At 57.2% G+C, this 20,187-nt stretch overlaps 1 protein-coding gene across 1 annotated transcript; it reads right to left on the bottom strand.

Annotated features, from left to right (window-relative positions):
* Positions 1 to 296: 296 nt before the first annotated feature.
* TUBB4A (tubulin beta 4A class IVa) lies at positions 297 to 11,641 on the bottom strand. Its single transcript, XM_073318553.1, has 4 exons — positions 11,490 to 11,641; positions 5,098 to 5,206; positions 4,228 to 4,338; positions 297 to 1,953 (listed from the first exon to the last, which is right to left on the bottom strand). The coding sequence occupies exons 1-4, from the start codon at positions 11,544 to 11,546 to the stop codon at positions 896 to 898; spliced, it is 1,335 nt and encodes a 444-aa protein (XP_073174654.1). The 5' UTR covers positions 11,547 to 11,641; the 3' UTR covers positions 297 to 895.
* Positions 11,642 to 20,187: the final 8,546 nt, after the last annotated feature.

Here is a 20,187-nt window from a genome sequence, read left to right as displayed (position 1 = left end):
AAACAGCCACCCCAGAAGAGTCAATAGCTTGGTGCCCTCTTGCCCGCATCTCTGGGGAGTGTGCGCTACCCACTAGGATCTCTTGAAGATCTTGATATGGACAATCAGCACATTCCAAACAAAAATGGAAGCCCAAACCTTCCCCACCACCTGTGGGTATTTATGGATGGATAGGATCACAGCACTTATCAATAGCATTCTTTGATAGAATATGGGCCCCCCCGCACCCCCCAAGCATCCTGTAGCGTGCCCATTTGTGGCTGATCTTTGTGAGAAAGAGACCAGCACGCTTGCACTTTAATATTATTCAATATTTTATTGTGGAAACATACACAGACAAACTGTTTCGAAAGCAGAAAGATCTTGGAGGGGGTTTGGGGGGGATTGCCACCCTGGAGATCAATTCCTTACCCTGCCCCTTCCCACAAAACCCTCCCCCCCCCATGAGTTCCATGATCCTCTAGTTTTATTTTAAGCCCAGCACAAAAACAACAACAAACAAAAAAGAACAAGTGACGAGTTAGTGCATACTCATCTCTGGAAAGAAAGAGAAATCACATGACTGTACATGACATGAAGACAGAATTCACTGCAGGAGAGCTGTGTTTCTGGAGGGCGAGATGCGGTGGATGAAAAGGGAAGAGACTGACAGTTTTACCTAGACCTATTACCACTTGCTGCCAACTTCCAAACAAGGCCGACAAACCCTCCCACCGCTACACAGACACCTTGAACTTCCCCAACCTACCAGTAGGGGGCAGGGTTTGCTCTTATCGGTTTCTCACTGGGTGGAGAACGTTCAAGCCTATGCCAGCAGGGGCAACGTGGTCCATTGGTTCAGTAGGACTGGTGGGCACAAGGTGCGTGTGTCGGGGGACAGAGGGAACGGGAAGGTCTATGCCATTTCTTCCTCTGCTTCCTCTTCGAACTCGCCTTCCTCAGCCGTGGCATCCTGGTACTGCTGGTATTCGGAGACCAGGTCATTCATGTTGCTCTCCGCCTCGGTGAACTCCATCTCGTCCATGCCCTCGCCGGTGTACCAGTGGAGGAAAGCCTTGCGGCGGAACATGGCGGTGAACTGCTCCGAGATGCGCTTGAAGAGCTCCTGGATGGCCGTGCTGTTGCCAATGAAGGTGGCGGCCATCTTGAGCCCGCGGGGCGGGATGTCGCACACGGCCGTCTTGACGTTGTTGGGGATCCACTCCACGAAGTAGCTGCTGTTCTTGTTCTGCACGTTCAGCATCTGCTCGTCCACCTCCTTCATGGACATGCGGCCGCGGAAGACGGCCGCCACCGTCAGGTAGCGCCCGTGGCGGGGGTCACAGGCCGCCATCATGTTCTTGGCATCAAACATCTGCTGGGTCAGCTCCGGTACGGTCAAGGCCCGGTACTGCTGGCTGCCGCGGCTGGTCAAGGGGGCAAAGCCAGGCATGAAGAAGTGGAGGCGAGGGAAGGGCACCATGTTGACGGCCAGTTTGCGGAGGTCGGCGTTGAGCTGCCCGGGGAAACGGAGGCAGGTGGTGACGCCGCTCATGGTGGCCGAGACCAGGTGGTTGAGGTCGCCGTAGGTGGGGGTGGTGAGCTTGAGGGTGCGGAAGCAGATGTCGTACAGGGCCTCGTTGTCGATGCAGTAGGTCTCGTCCGTGTTCTCCACCAGCTGGTGGACGGACAGGGTGGCGTTGTAGGGCTCCACCACCGTGTCCGAGACCTTGGGTGACGGCACCACGCTGAAGGTGTTCATGATGCGGTCGGGGTACTCCTCCCGGATCTTGCTGATCAGCAGCGTGCCCATGCCCGAGCCGGTGCCGCCGCCCAGCGAGTGGGTCAGCTGGAAGCCCTGCAGGCAGTCGCAGCTCTCCGCCTCCTTCCTCACCACGTCCAACACCGAGTCCACCAGCTCGGCCCCCTCCGTGTAGTGACCCTTGGCCCAGTTGTTACCAGCTCCGCTCTGACCTAGGCGGCAAGGAAGGTGGGGAATCATAGAATATCAGGGTTGGAAGGGACCTCAGGAGGTCATCTAGTCCAACCCCCTGCTCAAAGCAGGACCAATCCCCAATTAAATCATCCAGTTAAATCCCCAATTAAATCAACTGGAGAGGGGTCCAGTTCCATTCCAGGAGCACTAAGGGTTGCATGGCTTGGGGGTGGGATGGGAGTTTCCACCCTCTACCAAGCCAACCCTCGACAGGAGGACATGGTCTCCGTTGAAGGCCTGTGTGTTGAGTTTAGCAGATCTCAGCCTTGGGGGCTCTATGGATGATCCCAGGGCTGAGTTCCACCAAACTCGACACATGGGCCCCCTGGACAGTTCATTGTGTGCACACAGCTGCCAGACACAACCAGCCCTTTCAGCAGGATGGGGCAGAGGACCAAGGAGACTAGATTGCCCATGACAGGACAGGAAGGAAGCACACCGACTGGCGGGGAGCCAGGGGACAACACCCCCACCTGGTGCTGCAGCCTCACAACTGTGCAATAACTCCTCCAGCCAAGACTGGCTCTGGTGTGGCCCAATTCAGATAGCGCCAAGCACCCACCCGCTGGATCTCCAGCCCCTTCACGGTGCCACAAAGGTTGGGCCTGCTGGAAGAGGGCCGAAGTTTGACACTGCCCCCTTTCCGAGACTTCAGCTTCTTAGCCCCATCCCCTGCTCAGAAGCCTGGGCATGTCACTGGAGAGCCTGGGGTAAGCCTGCAGCTTTCAGATCCTGCACCATCTGGTCCAACATGGGATCCAGACACTGGCAAAAATCCATAGTTGAATGAATCAGCCAATGCCTTGGGGCTCTCCAATTCCTTCCTGAAGATGCAGACGGTGTAGGTGGGGGTTGTTAATTAAAGTGCCTTGCCCAGTAATTAAAAGCAATTCACAAATGCTCTGAGCTTCTTCAGCAAGTTCTACCCCACCCAGATCCCTTTTGAGAGATTGTCTTTTCTGGGGAGGAAGTCAGTTTTCTGAGAACTCTGGAGACCTGGCTTCTCCCTGCCCCCCAGCCACTGCTCTCACCACTAGGCCACACCGCTGGCCAGAACCAGCACAGGAACCCAAGGGGTCAAGTTGGAGAGGGACAGCGGGGTGGTACCCCAAAATCCCACCCATAACCCAAGCCCCACCTTTCCTAACCATCTCATTGTCACCCCTTCTTGGTGGGGACAGGGAGTGCAGGGACAGAAGCCATTACCCACCAGCTGGGAGAAAACAGGCTGACCTGGGAATAGACTGGCCCTCCACAGGCCCTGCCCCTCCCACCTTGTGGGGGGTGTGACAAAGTGGGAATGTTCTTAATATTTACTCTGAATACTGTGTGGGTGCCTCAGTTTCCCCTATGCAGTTCTTAAGTATCTAGGTGGTGGGATAATGGTGTGTGATTCTTGCAGAGCCCTAGGGGGCCATTGTGATGGTGTCTGCACAGAGAATGGCCGACACCCTGTCTCCTGATGGCCTGGGCCCCTCCTCTGCAAAGGTGCCAACTGAAGGTGATGGAGAACAAAGATCAGGTGGCCTCCTGGCCTGTGAAAGAGACAAAGGCCAGAGGAGGGGCGGGAGAGTTTCAGTTTGGAACTGGCTGGGGAAATGGAGGGAGGCCCAGATGGGGCTCTGGCCTCCCTGCCCCCCAAGACAAACTTGACTGAGGGGTCCTGGTCTCTGTACCCACGAGCTCTGTTTTAGACCATGTCCCTGTCGTCTAATAAACCTTCTGTTTTACTGGCTGGCTGAGAGTCACGTCTGACTGTGGAGTTGGGGGGCAGGGTCCTCCGGCTTCCCCAGGACCCCACCTGTGCAGACTTGCTGTGGGAAGCGCACCGAGGGGCAGGGGGTGCTGAATGCTCCGAGGTCAGACCCAGGAAGATGGAAGCCGTGTAAGCTTCTTGCCCTGGAGACGGACAGGCTGCTCAGAAAGAGGAGGCTCCCCCAAAGTCCTGACTGGCTTCGTACGGAGCAGTTCCAGAGCATCGCCCAGGGACTCTGTGATGGGGGGGGAAGTCAGTCTCCTCCATGGGTAGCTTGTGGGGTCATGATCATTAACCTACCCTCTAGGGACTCCCCTTGTCCCTGAAACACGGGTCCCACCGAGAGGGGACCCCCTGCCAAGCGGTGGAGAAACTAGCCAATTACAGACGGAGCTATTTGGGGAAGAAACTTGCAGGGCACCTCAGCTGTTCTTGCATTGCTGGGGACCCCCATCCACCCCCCGAGACCCCAGCAACTCGGTGCTGCCCACCTTACCGAAGACAAAGTTGTCAGGCCTGAAGATCTGCCCAAAAGGACCAGATCGGACCGAGTCCATGGTCCCAGGTTCCAGGTCCACCAGGACTGCCCTGGGCACGTACTTCCCACCTTCGGGAGAGAGAGATCAGACGCTTTCAGGAGGCCGGGTTGTGTCATCACAGGTTGTGTCACCCATCTGCCCTGGGAGTTTCTAGCTGGCGGGTGGGGCCAAGCACCGAGTTCACCTCAGTAGGCCTGAGACCAAGGTGTGTGCATTGCAGGGGTGGTTCCTCTCCTCCCCAAGCAATGGATTGCTACAGATGTAGCCAGAGCAGCTGCTGAGCCCTCCCCCGCCCCCACACTCCCTCCCCTGGCCCCCCAAACTCTCCACTGAGGGCAGGTGCTGCCAGCAATTTGCTTCTCACTTTGCAAGTATCGCCCTGTGTCAGAGGCTCTCATAGCGCACCAGGAAGGAGCATTCAGCCTCGTATCCACCCCCACAAAACCTGGGCACTCGCTATTTGAAGAGGAGACGAAATGAAGCACTTGAGTGATCTGACAAGAGCTCATAGCAGGGGAGAGAACCCAGGATTCCTGCTTCCCAGTCCCCTGCGGTGACCACTGGATCCCACTCCCCTCCCAGAGCTGGGGATAGGACCCAGGAGTTCTGACTCCCTGGGTCCTGTGTTCCACCCACTAGGGTGCACTCCCAGCCAGGCCACTTCCCTCCCAGCGTGACATTAAAAAAGGAACTAGCCACGAAGCTTTAAGCGCCCTCCGGGAAGTTGCATGTTAATAGGGGAGATCCCTCTAGACCCACTAGTCACAGACAGGCTGCGGTTAGAGACCCCCGCCCCTCAATTCCACCCACCCCTCCAGACTCTGTACCTGAAGCCTCATTGTAATACACGTTGATCCTCTCCAGCTGCAGGTCACTGTCTCCATGGTAGGTACCGGTGGGGTCTATGCCATGCTCATCACTGATGACTTCCCAAAACTGTGGGAGAGGGTGGAGGAAGGGGTTAAAAGAAATCACACAATCAAACCCTTCCACGAGCAATTGCAGACTGGATCTAGCCTGGCACCAGGGCTGGCTACAGAGACACCCACCCAAGCTTATGCAACACTAACCTGCCACATGAGAGATGTATTCCTTCCTGACCGCTAGCTGGTGACTGGAAGGTGCCCTGAAGCATGATCATTAAACCTGCTCTAGCCAGGTCTGCCTCAGCTTGATAGCTGTTGCAGCAGCCCCCCTCCTCTGTGAGAAGGGTGCAACTAGATACCTGCCATATCATCCCCTTCTCCCCCCACCCGCTGAGTTATTAGCATCTGCCTGCCTCAGATCCTTTTAGGAAAACTGATTGAATACCTGGGTCTGTGGTGCCTTCATTGTAAGGAGCATATTGTATTTGCTTTCAGTGGTCTCTGCACCTCAGGCAGGGAGATGGGAGTGTAATTTATTTATCAAGCTGTCATCATAGCTAGGCTAACTGCAGGTGGCATTTGCACCAGTTACAGGGACACTGGCGGTATTATCTGTCACTTTCCACAAGCTGGGTTAGTACTTCACTCAGAACCAGCTTGCTGGGGGAGACTGGGGGGGAAAACGGGGGTGGGGTGGAGAAACTGGCTTACCCCATTTCCCCAGGACAAGTGTCTGGCTTTTTTAAAATTCCAGAAGTACTAAAGACCTCAAACCCAAGAAAAATCGGGGCTCCAACTGGGCTAGGGTCTGTACACACACACACACTCCCTGCTTCAGATGCTTACAAGGTAGAATAGGCACGGCAGAGAAAGGGTTATCTCCCTTATAGACAGATGGGGAAACTGAGGCAGAGAACAATTAAGGGCCATGTTTTCAAGGGAGTTTAGAACTAGGTTTTCAAGGGCTCTGCTTCCATCTAGGGTGCTTAAAATCCAGACTGTCAGGAGAATTTACCGCCCATCACGGCTCGGTTTGAGAGCTCAGACGTGAACTGAAGCCAGGTCTCTTTCATCCCAGCCCACACGGAGCCATCGGGAGGGATGCGAGACCGTCAGAGCTGGTATGTTTCAGGAAATCTCTGGAAGGTTGTTTGCGAGCACGCTCCCCAGGGCGGGGTCCTTGTGATTTGATCAGTCGTGGAACAGCGACCCTGGAAGTGTTGGTCTAACGTACAGTTGGGTGCTTGGGTTAAGTGCCTGTGAACCCAGGGGAATTTGCAGGGTAATGGGACATCCCGCAGACCAGGGCAACAGATGGCATTGGTGCCACTCTCAAGCACCACACGGCCATTCGGGCCCTCCTGGAAGGTACAAGGCCCCCTTTTTCGGGATCAGCTTAAACGACAGCAGTTTTCAGCTGGCTGACACCCCACCTACAATAAGGGGATCGATCCACCTGCACTCGCAGGCAGAACTGGAGAGGGGGTGGAGCACCCAGGACGGAGCCCTGGCTTCCCCGCTTCTCTCACCACTCCAATACTCCCAGCTCAAGAATCCAGGAGTCCAACTCCCTGTCCCAGTCTCTAGCCATGAAACCCAGCTTCCTCCCCGTTAGGAGAGAACCCAGGAATCGGGATTTGCAGCCCTGCCCCCTTCTCTAGCTCCCCTCCCAGAGCCAGGAATAGAACCCAGCCACCCCTTCCCCCCGCCCCCAACCCTAGTGACTAGACCCCACACTCTTCTCCCGGGGGGGGGAGGGGGGGCGGCTAGAACCCAGGAGTCCTGCCTCCCTGCTGCCCCTTACCGTCACAGACAATCAGGTCTGTATCTGGCAGGGGGGAAGAGAGAGAGAGAGAAGACTGAATTGCAACATTCAGGTCAAAAGAAATCAGCACGGATCGAACACCAGTCTATTGTCCAGCAGGAGATTTACACACACACAAACACACCCCCCCCCACCCCCCAGCTGGCACCCGCCCAGCAATCCCTCCCTGCCATTCTGCAGCATGGCTCTAAAATGGAGCCGCAAGCCCTCGCCTCTCTCGATCTCAGCACTATGCTGCAGCAGGTTCTATTTATACCCGGTGCTGGCGACATGGGAGGAAGTGGGGGTGGGTGGCAAGGAATCTGCTAAGGCAGAACCTGGGGGGACAGCAAAGAAGCAGACCCCCCCACACACACCCCTTAAAAAACCCCTAGGACAGCAGGCACCCACTCCCCTCCTCTGCCTGGTCTTCGCGCTGTCACTTACCCCCCTGCTCCCACCACCACATGCTACAGGAAGGGGTGCCCTCCGTTGCCAGCACCCCTAGATCCAGGAATAGAACCCAGGCATCCTTCCCTCCACCCCCCAGGCACTAGACCCCAACAGTGAAGTGGAGGCTAGAACCCAGAAGGGATGGGGATGAAGATCAGGGGTAGGGGTGTCCCTCTTCTAAAATCTGAAGCACGGGGCGGGGGGAAATTGTAGACTGCAAGTCTCCCCTCTTGCTGGGCTAATATTTCAGGGGTCTCAGATCCTGGCTGGCTGCAACTGGGGTGTGAGGAGGCAGCAGGGCCCTTCCCTAGAATTGGGGGTTGGATCCCAACTGGCCAGAATTGGGGCACATTTTGGGGGGCCCAAGGATGCAACAAAAATATATTGAGGGAGCTATTCCGGTGCCTGGCTTCACCCCTCAATTTCAGGGGTTCCGTTCCCTGCTGGTGTACAGGGCTGGGAAGGAGAATTGGTATCTTGGGGGGGGGTTTGCAGGCAACCGGCCTCCACAGGAGGAACTGAACCCCTAAAAACAAAGGGTGAAACAAGCCACTGAGCTTGTTCCAGCCTCCCTCCAGGGGACAGCCCCCCCCCATCCAGATTCCACTGAACACCCCTCCCCCCACCAACACCAGCAGGGATCCAAAAATAACCCCCCATCCCCATGCAGATTCCTCCACCCTGCACCAGCCCTGGCCTGACAGGTTCGGCTTTTTAAAGAGACGGGCCATTGAAAGAGGGCAGGGGAGGGGCAGCGCCAGCCCTCTTTGCGGAGGGGCCTGCAAACCCGCAGGGGCAGTTTAAATCCGAGCTTTGTTCTGTCTGCAGGAGGCATGTGGGAACATGAGCCTTGATCCCATTACCAGATGGGGCCAGGCTTCCCATAGCCACACTGGGCAGAATCCCCCCCCCCACACACACAAATACAGATCAGCCACCCCCATGCAACATGGCCTTGCTATGGATAAGCCAACACAACTGCCCTCGCCCCTCCCAGAGAGCCCAAGGACAACTCTCCTCCTGCCCCCCCCCCCCCCCCGCCTACAGGGAAGGCTGGAATTGGGGTGTCCTGGTGTAAGCAGACAAAGCAATTGCTTAGGGGCAGCTCAAGGGGACCCCCATTCGCTTTTAGTATTGTTTTCATAAGAAAGTGCCTGTTTTAGTGGGGGGGGGAAAGAGAATATTCCTGCTTATAGCCCCCAAAGGGTTAGCACCACCACTGGGTGTCTTTTTCCCAGTTTTGGTTAAAAGCCTTCCGATCCCGGGGTGGGCAGATGTTTGGGGAAGTGCAATCGGAGTGGGCTGGATCTGCATCTCCAAAGCCATCCTAGCACCCGCCAGCAGCCTTAGCCAGGCGAGGGTGGGGGGGGAGAAGAGGGGGAGGACGGGGAAAAACACCGCAGGCAAGCAGGGCTGCCAGGGACTTTTAGATTGACCCTGTAGATCAATTAGGCCTATTAGGAGAATGGGGGCGATCCTAGGACACGTCCCCCCAGTGCAGATGGAGCAGATGGACACCCCAGCCACCGCGCCCCATTGCCAGAGGCCCCATCCGAAGGAGAGGCAACGTGGCCCGCATCAGGATGCGCCCCACTTCCACTGGGAGCAGGGCAAGTCCGCCCCACCTGGTGACTTGGCATGATGCTCTGGGCCTGCCCCCGCAACCTATTGGCATGAGCCAACGCCGCCCAGCCTCTGGCCAAGCCACCAGGCCATCCCCGCACAAGGCCTTGCTAGACAGATCAAGAAACTCAGGGCCGAGGCCAACCACGGTTCTGAGTGCCCGGGAGAACTCCCTGTCTGAGGCCGTCACCAGCCCACAGCAGCCTTGTAGGGCCAGATCCGCCCTCTCCAACCAGTGCTCCAGGCTCCCAGCTCTTTGGCCTTAGTCCCATGGACTCCACGCTCTGGAATCCCTCCCTGGGCAGGGGAAGCTGCCCTTTCAGCTAGGCTGCGACTGGTGAATTACTCTGATTCTGAGATTTTTTTTCTCCGCCTCCCCTGTAACAAAGGATTTACAATGCTGATGCAATGCCAGGCAGGCGAGGTACCAGCTCAGCCGATAAGACCCCCGCAAGTGCATGCCGGGGATAAGGCCCCCGCCTTAAGTGAACGTGCAGCTTCTGGATCAGTCATGCAACTACGGTACCCCATCAGGCAGGGAGCGAACCAACTCCCAGCACTCAGTGCCTTTGAGGAGAGGAGATTCATTGCTGACTAGGGCTGGGAGGGGCTCTCCCACCCCTGTCTGCTCCCCAATGCTCACAACTTTACACCCTCAGCTCCCGCCCGCAAACCAGCAGCACCCTGACCTGCCAGACGCCCTGGTGACGTCACCATACCAGAGCTGGCAAGATTCCCCCAGGGTGGCTCCGGCACTGGCTGCCAACAAGCCACTCTGCTCCCCACCACAGCTGGGCATTTTGATCCAAGGCGCCCCCGGGCTTGGCATGCCAGGGGATCTGGCTTCCATTTGGACAGCCAGAGACAATGGTGGGAGGACCGCAGGGGTTTAATACCCCAGCTGGAGGACGCTGAGAGAGGCAAGCGGACCAGGACTCCAACCTAGACAGGGGCTAACGGGGTGGAGTGGAGTCCATTTAGCAGGTGCAACTGGCACAGCCATGCCAGGCCTTTCAGATTCACTTCGCGGAGAGAGAGACACCTGGCACAGGTTTGGTGCTTTACCATCACAGCCCCTATCCGCTCCAGCATGGGGCGATTGGTCCAATAAAGAGAAATGGGCCTTTCTGCCAACTTGTGCAGCGACTGGTGTGTGTGTGGGGGGGAGCTGCCATATGCTGTCTAGCATCAGACTGTAGCAGTCAGGTTTTCATTTACGAGATCTGGCAGGGGAGGCTCGGGCCAGAGCCGCATCCCTATTTCTGCCCCCTCCGGGATGGGTGGGTCGCTCAGGCATCTGAGAGGAGCAGCTTTCCCAAAGGAAAGGCTCTGCATTATTCCCGCATTGCTCAGATCCCTTTCCCCGCCTGGCAGCTGGGCCGGCACATCCCTGCCCGCCTGGCCAGGAATCTCCCTGCCACCCGATCCTGCGCCCCATTCCTGCCTGGCAGTGACTAATTCACACGTTCTCTGGTGAGTCACCGGCTGGGTGTAGGAAGAGCCGGACAGACGGATCCGGGGCCCTCTCCGCTCCATACCCGTCATGCAAGCTTGGCTTCTCCATCAGCAGCAGGGGAAGCCATGTTCATCCCCGGCCTCATGCCACTGCAAGAGACCCACCCTGCCCAGCTGCCCCTGCCAGGGGGCAAACCGAGGGGGAAGCCCGCGGCTATTTTAAGAGGCTAGAGGGCCAGCAAAAAGCCAGGCCAAGGCTCCCACCTCTCCCCACAGGCGCTCCCTGCAACGGGCAGGTTTCCCCGAAGGGAGCCATTGCGAGTGTGCGCAGGGCCGCCTCTCCACCCAGCCCCACTCATGCGGCACTGGCAGATTTCTCCCCCCGCCCCGTTCCACGGATCGTCTCCTGCAGCGGGGGGGGGGGGGGGGGGGACACGACACGCTGCATTTTCGTCCCGGGTGGGTGGGGAAGGGCTGCTCCCCTGGCTATCTCGCCCGTTTATTTCAGCCCGCCCCGTGAATCCGCAGCTATTTCAGGCACAGGGGGGCTGGGAACCGGCCCTTCTGCCCACCCCACCCCACCCCTCACTGCAGCAAACAGCTGCTCGGCGTGTCCTTCTCCAGGCAGGCGGGATCGGGGCACAGAAAGGACTTGGGGTGGGCAAGCGGGGGGGTACCCCAGCCAGACCGGGGGGGGGTACCCCAACCAGACCCCGCCACCCCCCCCACACCGGGCACAAAACTACTAGCTGCCCGATCAGGTTACCAGCCCCCGCCCCCCACGCAAGCGCCTGCTAAGGGGTCTCCCCAATCAGCAGGGCACTGAGAGCGGTGGGGGTCGCACTGGGCTAGGGACCCTGGCAGGGAAAGACAAACCCCAGGATAAAGGGGTACCCAAAGCCTTTACCCGCCCCACCAGGGGCCGGGCTGAGATCCTGCGGGCCCCCGCTTCCCACCACCTGGTCCCCACCCCCAGGGCCCCTCCCTACACCCCCTTTGGCCCGGCCCCCGCCCTGACCTTGGCTCCGATCTGGTTGCCGCATTGCCCGGCCTGGAGGTGCACGATCTCCCGCATGGTCTCGCTCTGGCTGCGGCTCTTCCCTTAAGCCGTCCGCGGCCTCGCATGCGCCTTTAAATGGAGCCCGGGGGAGACGGGGAGGGGCGGGCCAGCGAGAGCCGCTGTGCAATTTGCGCATGAGCCAGAGCTGCCCCCCCCCCCGCGCGTGTTGCACCCCGCTGCGCGCGCCCATGGCTGCACCCCAGCTCCAGCGCGCTCCGGAGCCCCTCTCCGTGCAGCGCGCGCCCATGGCTGTACCCCGGCTGCTTCCCCCCGCCCCCACTCAACTAGCCTGCGGCACCTTCCCCCCCCCCCTCCGCAAATTCTCCATTCCCTCAACTTCAGCACCGCCTGCACCCCCATCTCAGTAGCCCATGCCCCCAGCTTCAGCACCCCCGCCCCCCAATAACCCCATGCACTCTGCATCCCCAGCCTGTGCTCACCCAAGACTCCCCCCGCCCCCCCTAGAAGACAGACGTGCTCTGCTTGCCCCACAGATGACTGTGGGGGTTATTAAGGTTTTCCTGGGGATTTAGTGAAGGAGGGCAGAGTCTGCGGTGCGAGGGGGAAGACAGGTGGAAAAAAGTGGCGGAGCTCCTATAAGGCTGAGCTGGAAAACAGGGTGCAGCAGGAAAGATGGGGGCTCTAAGGTAACAGACGAGGCTGGAGCACGGGGGAAGTAGGCCAAAAGTACCAGGTTTCCCGGAGTACTGTTCTCTGGAGGGAAGCGATACGTCCCGGGGGAACAGCCCAAGCGCTGGGCCTGGATGTATCCTGTCCCTGTGAGCGAGCAGCACCCTGCCCGCTAGGCCATTCTTGTGCACCAGGGAGTGCTGATGACCCTGCTCCTTCACCGTTAGTGTTGCCGGGTAGATCAGACCAGGAAGGGGCCCATCTAGGCCAGTTGCTCCAGGTTAGGGAATAGGTTCATCTAGATCAGCCTCCCCTGTGTGGGGGAGAGAAACTGGTGCCCCTTTGAGGAGAAAGGCCACAGATCCTATTCCCAGCCCCCCTGAGCCAGCCAGTCCCGTCCCCTGCCCAGCGTCTAGATCAGGGCCGGTGTCCCCTACAGGGGAAAGGCCCCAGATTCCATTCTCCTCCCCCTGAACCAGCCAGCCAGCCAGTCCCCCCGAACCTGGGGCTGGAGCTGAGCCAGGGGAAGGCCTCTCATGCCTTTATGTGGATGGAAATGAAAGGCTAAACCACACAGCTCCAGATGATTACTGCTGTACTCCAGCGCCATCCTCTGGCTTGTGGCTACAAAGGAGTCCTCGCTCTGCCTCCAAGTGTTAAATTGTGGGAGCTTCCCCGCTTGATTACCCTGCACACCACAAGCTGAAGCCTCAGATAACATAGCAGAGTGACAGCGTAGGTTAAAACCAGACCACTATGGCAGCAGTGAAATTGCTGCGTGCCCTTGCGGCTCCGAGGCTACCAGCTGTGACATTCTGTACCCCGATGTTCACCCCTTTCGTAGACAGGTGATGAATGTTGTACCAAGTATGCCTGGTGAGGTATCATCTGAAAACTCATAATTTGCTGATCATTATTGTATGGATGGAATATGTGTGGCAGCTTTGGGTGTAAAGACATAGAGTTCCACTGTAGGATACTACTGAGGCCATGTCTACACTGACAAGTTTCCAGTGGCACGGCTGTAGCGTGTAGCTGTGTTATGCCGATGGGAGAGGGGTTTTTTCACAATCCTGAGCGAAAAAAGTTTTAAGTGCTGGTGTAGATGTGGCCTAAGACAGGTTCCAAGCAAGGACAAACCAGTTCCCCAGCGACAAAAGCTAGCCCAGGCCTCAGCCTGGTGTCAGTGAAATCAAATGGACCATCACCTAGTTAAGTGGCCATTCTTTGGCAGGAAAGAGGGTGTGAGCAGAAAAATCTACATCTGGACAAAGAAACAGCAGGGAGTTCCCCTCCACTCAGGCCTTTTGTCTCAGGAACCCCAGCTGGAGGTGTTTCTTGAGAAGGCTTTAAGAGGAGAAAGCAATTGGCCCAAATGGTCTCTTTCCTTTTCTCTTTACCAATGGTGTAGACAACACTTGATGAAGAAAAGAAGGGATACTGGACTGGGGGAGATCTTGGCTGAAAGATTCAGCCAGTTTGGGTAAAGCTGTTGTAACTGACAGAGAGAGTTCTTTGCTTTGCATTCACTTTACTTGTTAAGTCTGGTGTTAGCTGTGTTTTACCTTTTATCTCTTTGTAACTGATTCTGACTTCATTGCTTGTAATCCTCATGTAATAATCATGCCTCATTGCTTGTAATCACTTAAAATCCATCTCTCTGTAGTCAATACCTTTGCTTTGCTGTGTTATCTAAACCAGTGTGTTGGGATTGAAGTGTTTTGGGGAAACTCCTTTGGCATAACAGGATTTGTGAATGTCATTTTCTGTTGACAGATGATGGGTTTTATATGAGCTCGTGTTGTCCCGGAGGGTGCAAGGTGCAATTTCTGGGGGAAAGTCTAGGCCGGGGAATTTGCTGGTGTGGCTCTGCTGTGTAATTCACGAGTGGCTGCCTACAGCTCTCAGCTGGGAGTGATTTAAATGGTGGTGGCTGGCTGTGAGCAGACTAGGAGTGATCGCTCTTGTAAAAGGTGTCAGAGAGGTAGCCGTGTTAGTCTGTATCAGCAAAAAGAACGAGGAGTCCTCGTGGCACCTTAGAGACTAACAAATTTATGTGGGCATAAGCTTCCGTGGGCTAAACCCCACTTCATCAGATGCATGCAGTGGAAAATACAGTAGGAAGATATAGATACACACAGAGAACATGAAAAAATGGCTGTTGCCATACCAAGTATAATGTCACAGCCATTAGCACCTGCTCTAAGAGCCAGAGTGGCTGGGTTCAGCCCTGCCTGGGGGCAATGGAGCATGACCCTGTGTGGGGGCTTGTGGGAGGGGGACCCAGGTTCGGGCAGGATGCAACAGGTGGTGAGAGCAGGGCAGTGGGGGACTGAGGGTTACCAGCCCTGGCTCTGAGCTCCCTGGAGGCCCTTCCTGCTGCCCTTGTCCCCGGCTCTGGCCTACTTCTTTCCCTGGAGATCTCTCTCACACAGGAGTGTTCGGGGCGGGTTCCCCTGTCAGCCTCCCTCCCCCAGTGGCTCTAGTGGGGGTGCCCAGCAGGAGCTAGGTGGGGGGAGTTATTTCTGGTTCTATCCACAAGAATCTGGGATTGGTTTGGGAAGATCCAGAGGGGCTGGGATGGGGGGAGGGAGGCAGGTGACAGTCCCCTCCCAGTGTTTGGAAGAGGTTGCAGATCTGATGCTGTGGATGCCTTAGCCACCCCTCTCCCCCCAGACCTGTGGGTCACATGAATCAGGACAGGTTGCATTTGCATAGCTGCTTGGATGCAACATGAGTGCCGGTTCTGCAGGGCCCTCACCAGGGCTGCACTGCCCCCTGCTGGGCACCCCTCAGCTGAGCCCTGCTGCATTCATTCCACCTGTGGCTCAGGGGTTAACGTTGGCTAGGGACCTCTCGCCACCTAGTGGGCATCGAGCTGTAGTGACACCCGGTGGGAGCTGAGACTTTTTCAAGGCATGGGTCACTTATTAAGATGGGAGATTCTCTGGGATAATTCATGATTGATTCATATTAATTACTGTTGATTAATGGAGTATTAATAGTAAGTAGTGAGGCCCACTCCCCCCAAGGCACTACAAACAGCATGATGGATAGGTAGAAGTCTGAGGATAGCTAGCTAGCTAGGTGTGTATAGGAATGGGTAGGTAGGTAGGTAGATGGGTGTGTATCGAGATGGATGGATGCAAGTGTATAGGGATGGATAGATAGATAGATAAGGTAACAAGTCTTGTGGATGGGGGGAAGCGGTAGATGTGGTATATCTTGACTTTAGTCAGGCTTTTGATAGTCTCTCACATGACCTTCTCATAAACAAACTCGGGAAACACAGCCTAGATGGAGCTACTATATGGTGGGTGCAAAACTGGTTAGAAAACCATTCCCAGAGAGTAGTTATCAGTGGTTCACAGTCATGCTGGAAGGGCATATCAAGTGGGGTCCCGCAGGGATCAGTTCTGGGTCCAGTTCTGTTCAATATCTTCCTCAATGATTTAGATAATGGCATAGAGAGTACACTTATGAAGTCTGCAGACAATATGAAGCTGGGAGGGGTTGCAAGTGCTTTGGAGGATAGGTTCATAATTCAAAATGATCTGGAAAAACTGGAGAAATGGTCTGAAGTAAATGGGATGAAATTCAGTAAGGACAAATGCAAAGTGCTCCACTTACAAAGGAACAATTAGTTGCAGACCTACAACATGGGAAATGACTGCCTAGGAAGGAGTACTGGGGAAAGGGATCTTGGGGTCATAGTGGATCACAAGCTAAATATGAGTCAACAGTGTAACTCTGTTGCAAAAAAAGCCAACATCATGCTGGGATGTATTAGCAGGAGTGCTGTGAGCAAGACACGAGAAGTTATTCTTCCGCTCTACTCCGTGCTGATTAGGCCTCCACAGGAGTATTGTGTCCAGTTCTGGGAGCCACATTTCAGGAAGAATGTGGACAAATTGGAGAGAGTCCAGAGAAGAGCAACACAAATGATTGAAGGTCTAGAAAACATGACCTATGAGGGAAGATTGAAAAAAATTGGGTTTGTTTAGTCTGAAGAAGAGAAGACTGAGAGGGGACATGAGAACAGTTTTCAAGTACATAAAGGTTGTTACAAGGAGGAGGGAGAAGAATTGTTCTTCTTAACCTCTGCGGATAGGACAAGAAGCAATGGGCTTAAATTGCAGCAAGGGCAGTTTAGGGTGGACATTAGGAAAAACTTCCTAACTGTCCGGGCGGTTATGCACTGGTATAAATTGCCTCAGGAGGTTGTGGAATCTCCATCATTGGGGATTTTTAAGAGCAGGTTGGACAAACACTTCTCAGGGATGGTCTAGATAAAATATAGTCCTGCCATGAGTGCAGGGGACTGGACTAGATGACCTCCCGAGGTCCCTTCCAGTCCTAGGATTCTATGATGGTCTATCCATGTATCTCTGGGCAGGGAGCCAGCTGCATTTGCTGTGTTATGGGGTCCTCTAGTGGTGGGGTTGGGGTGGAAAGGGGGATGGTTCTACTTTCTTCAATGGGTCCGACCCCAGAGCATTTGTGAAGCAATATCAAGTGGAGGCCCGACACCACAAGCGGTGTGTGTGTGATTCCCCCAAGGGGGGAGGGGGTCACAATGACTTACAGCCCCCGCCCGGGCTTCTGCTGAACAGGTATGAGCGATGCAGGCTGGGGGTGCTCTCCCCTCGCAGCCAGCGCTGTGCTCACCCCGGCACCGTGCCGCAGGGAGTGGGGTGCTCTCCCCGATCAGTCAGGGCTGGCCCCATGCCCTGTCACCCAGTGACTATATCTAGCCCAGAAGGGATCACAGCCCGAGGGGGGATGAACCCAGCATCTAAACCAAACCCAGAGCTGCTGGGAGTGGGGGGGGGGGTCCAGAACCCCTGACCCTCAGTTCCAGCAACTCCCTGCTCCCACCACTGCAGCACCCGCATGGGTCCCCACACTGGCAGCCACAGTAGGTCTGTTCTCCACTAGGAAGCAGCACCCCTGTCCCCTGACACAGGAAGGCCAGCAGTGATATCCAGCCCCGCTCTCTGGGTAACTTGAGCCCCCCTTGGGGTATTTTTAGGGCTGAGCCGACCTGCCCAAATCTCAGTCTGGCCTTTCAAAGGACAGGTATGAGCCAAGGAGCTGCCCTGCCCAATGATCTGTCCCCCATCACTTCCAGGGCAGGTACCAGATGCCCCCAGAGGGAGGGGAAGGGGGGGCAGGGCCCCAGGGAGCGGGGTGGGGGCAGGAGCTGTGAGGTGGGCTCCTGGGGTGTGTGTGTGTTTGGGGGGGGGGGAGGCTGGGTTCGGCTGCCTAGGAGGGAGGAGATATTCATATGGGGAGAGCCTCAGCTGCTAAGAGGCTTTCAGAGATGGAGACACACACCCTGCAATACCCCTCGCAGCCAGGAGGTGGCGCTCTAGGCCTTGCTAATGTCTCCCACTAGCCTCAAGCCTGCAGAGTAACCCCCGCCGCCCCCCCCCCCCCCCCCAATTCTCTCCCTTCTTATTTGGTTGGGCCAGTTCTTGCCGCCTCAGGGACCCAGATCTGGCAGGGCCTTCGTGGGAGGGGAGGCCGGGGGGGGGGGAGGAGGAGTTGAAGAGGCTGGCAGGGGCTTCTAGCCATAGGGCACTGATCTGGGAGAGCAGCCGCCCAGTCTGGCCGATGCTGACTATGAGGAGGAACGTATGGGAGGCTCTCCGTTAGACCCTATCGCTACGGGGGCTATGACACACAGTCAGGCAGTGCTGAGCCCATCCAGCAGCGGGCTGTGAGTCGCATGCGCTCGCACAGAGTGGGGCATTGGGGTCAGCACTGACTGTGTGGGCCAAGCGCCCCTTCCTGAGCCCCCACCTTGCTCCCTGCATCACAGCGCCCCCTAGTGTTGCACTAGGGGGAGCGCTGCCTGTGTGGGAGAGCGCCCCCTGCTGGATCTCCACCCACCAGTGTCTGGGTGGGGCAATTCCCCCCTTCCCCCCCACCCAATGATGGCAGCTGGGGTGTTATCAGCCCCTCCCCCTATCACTGGCTCTGGCCCTGGTCTCAGTTCTGGGAATCATCCCAGCTTCTGGGGAAAACCCCTATTTATAGACGCAGGCTGCAGGAAAGGGCCCGGCTCAGAGCAGGCCCGGCTCAGCTGTATTCAGTGGTCTGCGGGGGTGCCCTGCTCCAAGTGAGGGTACGCCCGGGGTAAGGTGCAAATCACCCCATCCTCTTCCAGGCACGGCTCTCTCTCCCCCCCACATGCCGCTGCAGCTCCTAAGTACGCTTGCCCAAATCCCCCTTCATTCCACAACACAGCCCCACCCCCACTCACCCAGGTGCCCCCCACCTGGGAGGGAGGCAGCCCCGTGCACGGTGGAAAGCAAATGGTGCCTTCCCCTTCTGCTGCCAGTTCCCCCCCCCACCCAGTGAGAGCGACCCCCCCTCTTGGGACCCTGCCCCCCCTCCACTCTGGGCTGTCAGTACTTGTCCAGTGAGAGCACCCCCTGCTGGCCCTCCACCATGTGACCCCCCCGGTGAGAGCACTCCCCCACCCCCGATCACCCTGAGATGCAGCCCCAAGCTCTTGGCACACACCCCCCCCCGTCACCCCAAGTCGCAGCTTTGCATGCGATGTAAATGCAAAAGGCCAGCGAGGGGGCCCTGCCTCTTGGAACAGACTCCATGGCCCGGAAACGCAGAAAACAAACCCGGCTCCTCGGGCCTGCAGGGCTTCTCTCCCGGGAGACAGGAAGGCCGACCTGAGCTGACCCTCTCCCTGGATCCAAACAATCCAGATCACCGGGGGAGTCCATCCCAGGCAGGACACACCGTGCAGCCCCCCCACTGGCCAGGCTCTGTTGAAGCAGCTGGGCACATGGCAGGTCTCACCAGGTCCCAGCCGGCAGTGCCTGGTGTCATCACAAGGGGTCACCCTATGACACGGCTGGCACAATTTGAACTCTGGTTCCTACGGGGCGGGGAGGGGGGAATACCCCAGCTTATTCCCCTGTGCGGCATCGCTGTGCTCTGTTACCAGCTGCCGTGCCCCACCCCAGAGGTGGCTGCATTTCAGCGCTGGGTGAGCCAGCCCCGGGCAGTGTTGCAGTGTGGCTGTGAAACAACTGGCCTACCCCACCCCAGAGGCGGGCGCATTCAAGCAGGGCTGCGCAGGTAGCGTTTGGGCTCCCCGGGCCGTGAGATATGCCCCGGGGGCAAGGCTGAGGTGTCCCCTCTGCCCCCGCCCAGCGCTGCAGCCTCCCTCCAGCCCTGGCCGCCCGCCAGGCTGGGAAGTGACTATTCCCGTTCAGAGCCAGTGGGTTACACAATGGGAAAAACAACCAGGAAATTAGTATCCAGCCCATCGCAGCAGCTGCCCTGGGGCTGGGCGCACAAGTACGCCGGGGACAGCCACATAAATATGGTGCATGCATGCACACACCGGCATGGGGGGGCGCGCACACACATATACACACAAAACTGCAGGCAATGTGCCCCCCCCACAATACCCTAGCCAGCAGGGGGCAGTGGAGACACGACCTCTGCCCCCAGCTCCAATCCCATTGCAGGACTTTTGCCCCCCTCCCTCCCCCGCACTGAGCCCCACAGGGGGCTGCTGCCAGGGCGAGTCGGGGCTCCAGTCTCAAGCCTCCGCCTCAGCCGTTTGCAGGTTGCTTCCTTTCTCCCAGGACAAGCCCTGGCAGGATTCTGGTAGAGCAGGGAGGCTGGGCCAACCCAGCCGTCTGGTGCATGTGGGAGTCAGGCCAGGAGCTGGTAAACTGGGGGGGTCAGAACCCAGGGCCTTCAAGGCACAAGTCAGGTGAGAGATGGAACTGATGGTGTCAACACCATTCGGCCTATTCCTGCTTTAACCACTGGACCCCACTCTCCTCCCAGAGCTGGGGCTAGAACCCAGGAATCCTGGCTCCCAGCCCGTCCTTACTCCGACCACTAGACCCCACTCCCCTCCCAGAACTGGAGCTAAAACCCAGGCAGCCTGACTCCCAGTCCAGTGCTTTCCTCGCAGGCCTGTGTCCTTGTGCCCCGGGTGGTATTTGGTATCGAGCCACCCTGTTCTATTAATGTGCCCCCT

Source organism: Lepidochelys kempii, chromosome 20 (assembly GCF_965140265.1).
Source record: "Lepidochelys kempii isolate rLepKem1 chromosome 20, rLepKem1.hap2, whole genome shotgun sequence".
Taxonomy (NCBI): Eukaryota; Metazoa; Chordata; order Testudines; family Cheloniidae; genus Lepidochelys; species Lepidochelys kempii.
This window is presented reverse-complemented; position numbering and strand designations above follow the sequence as displayed.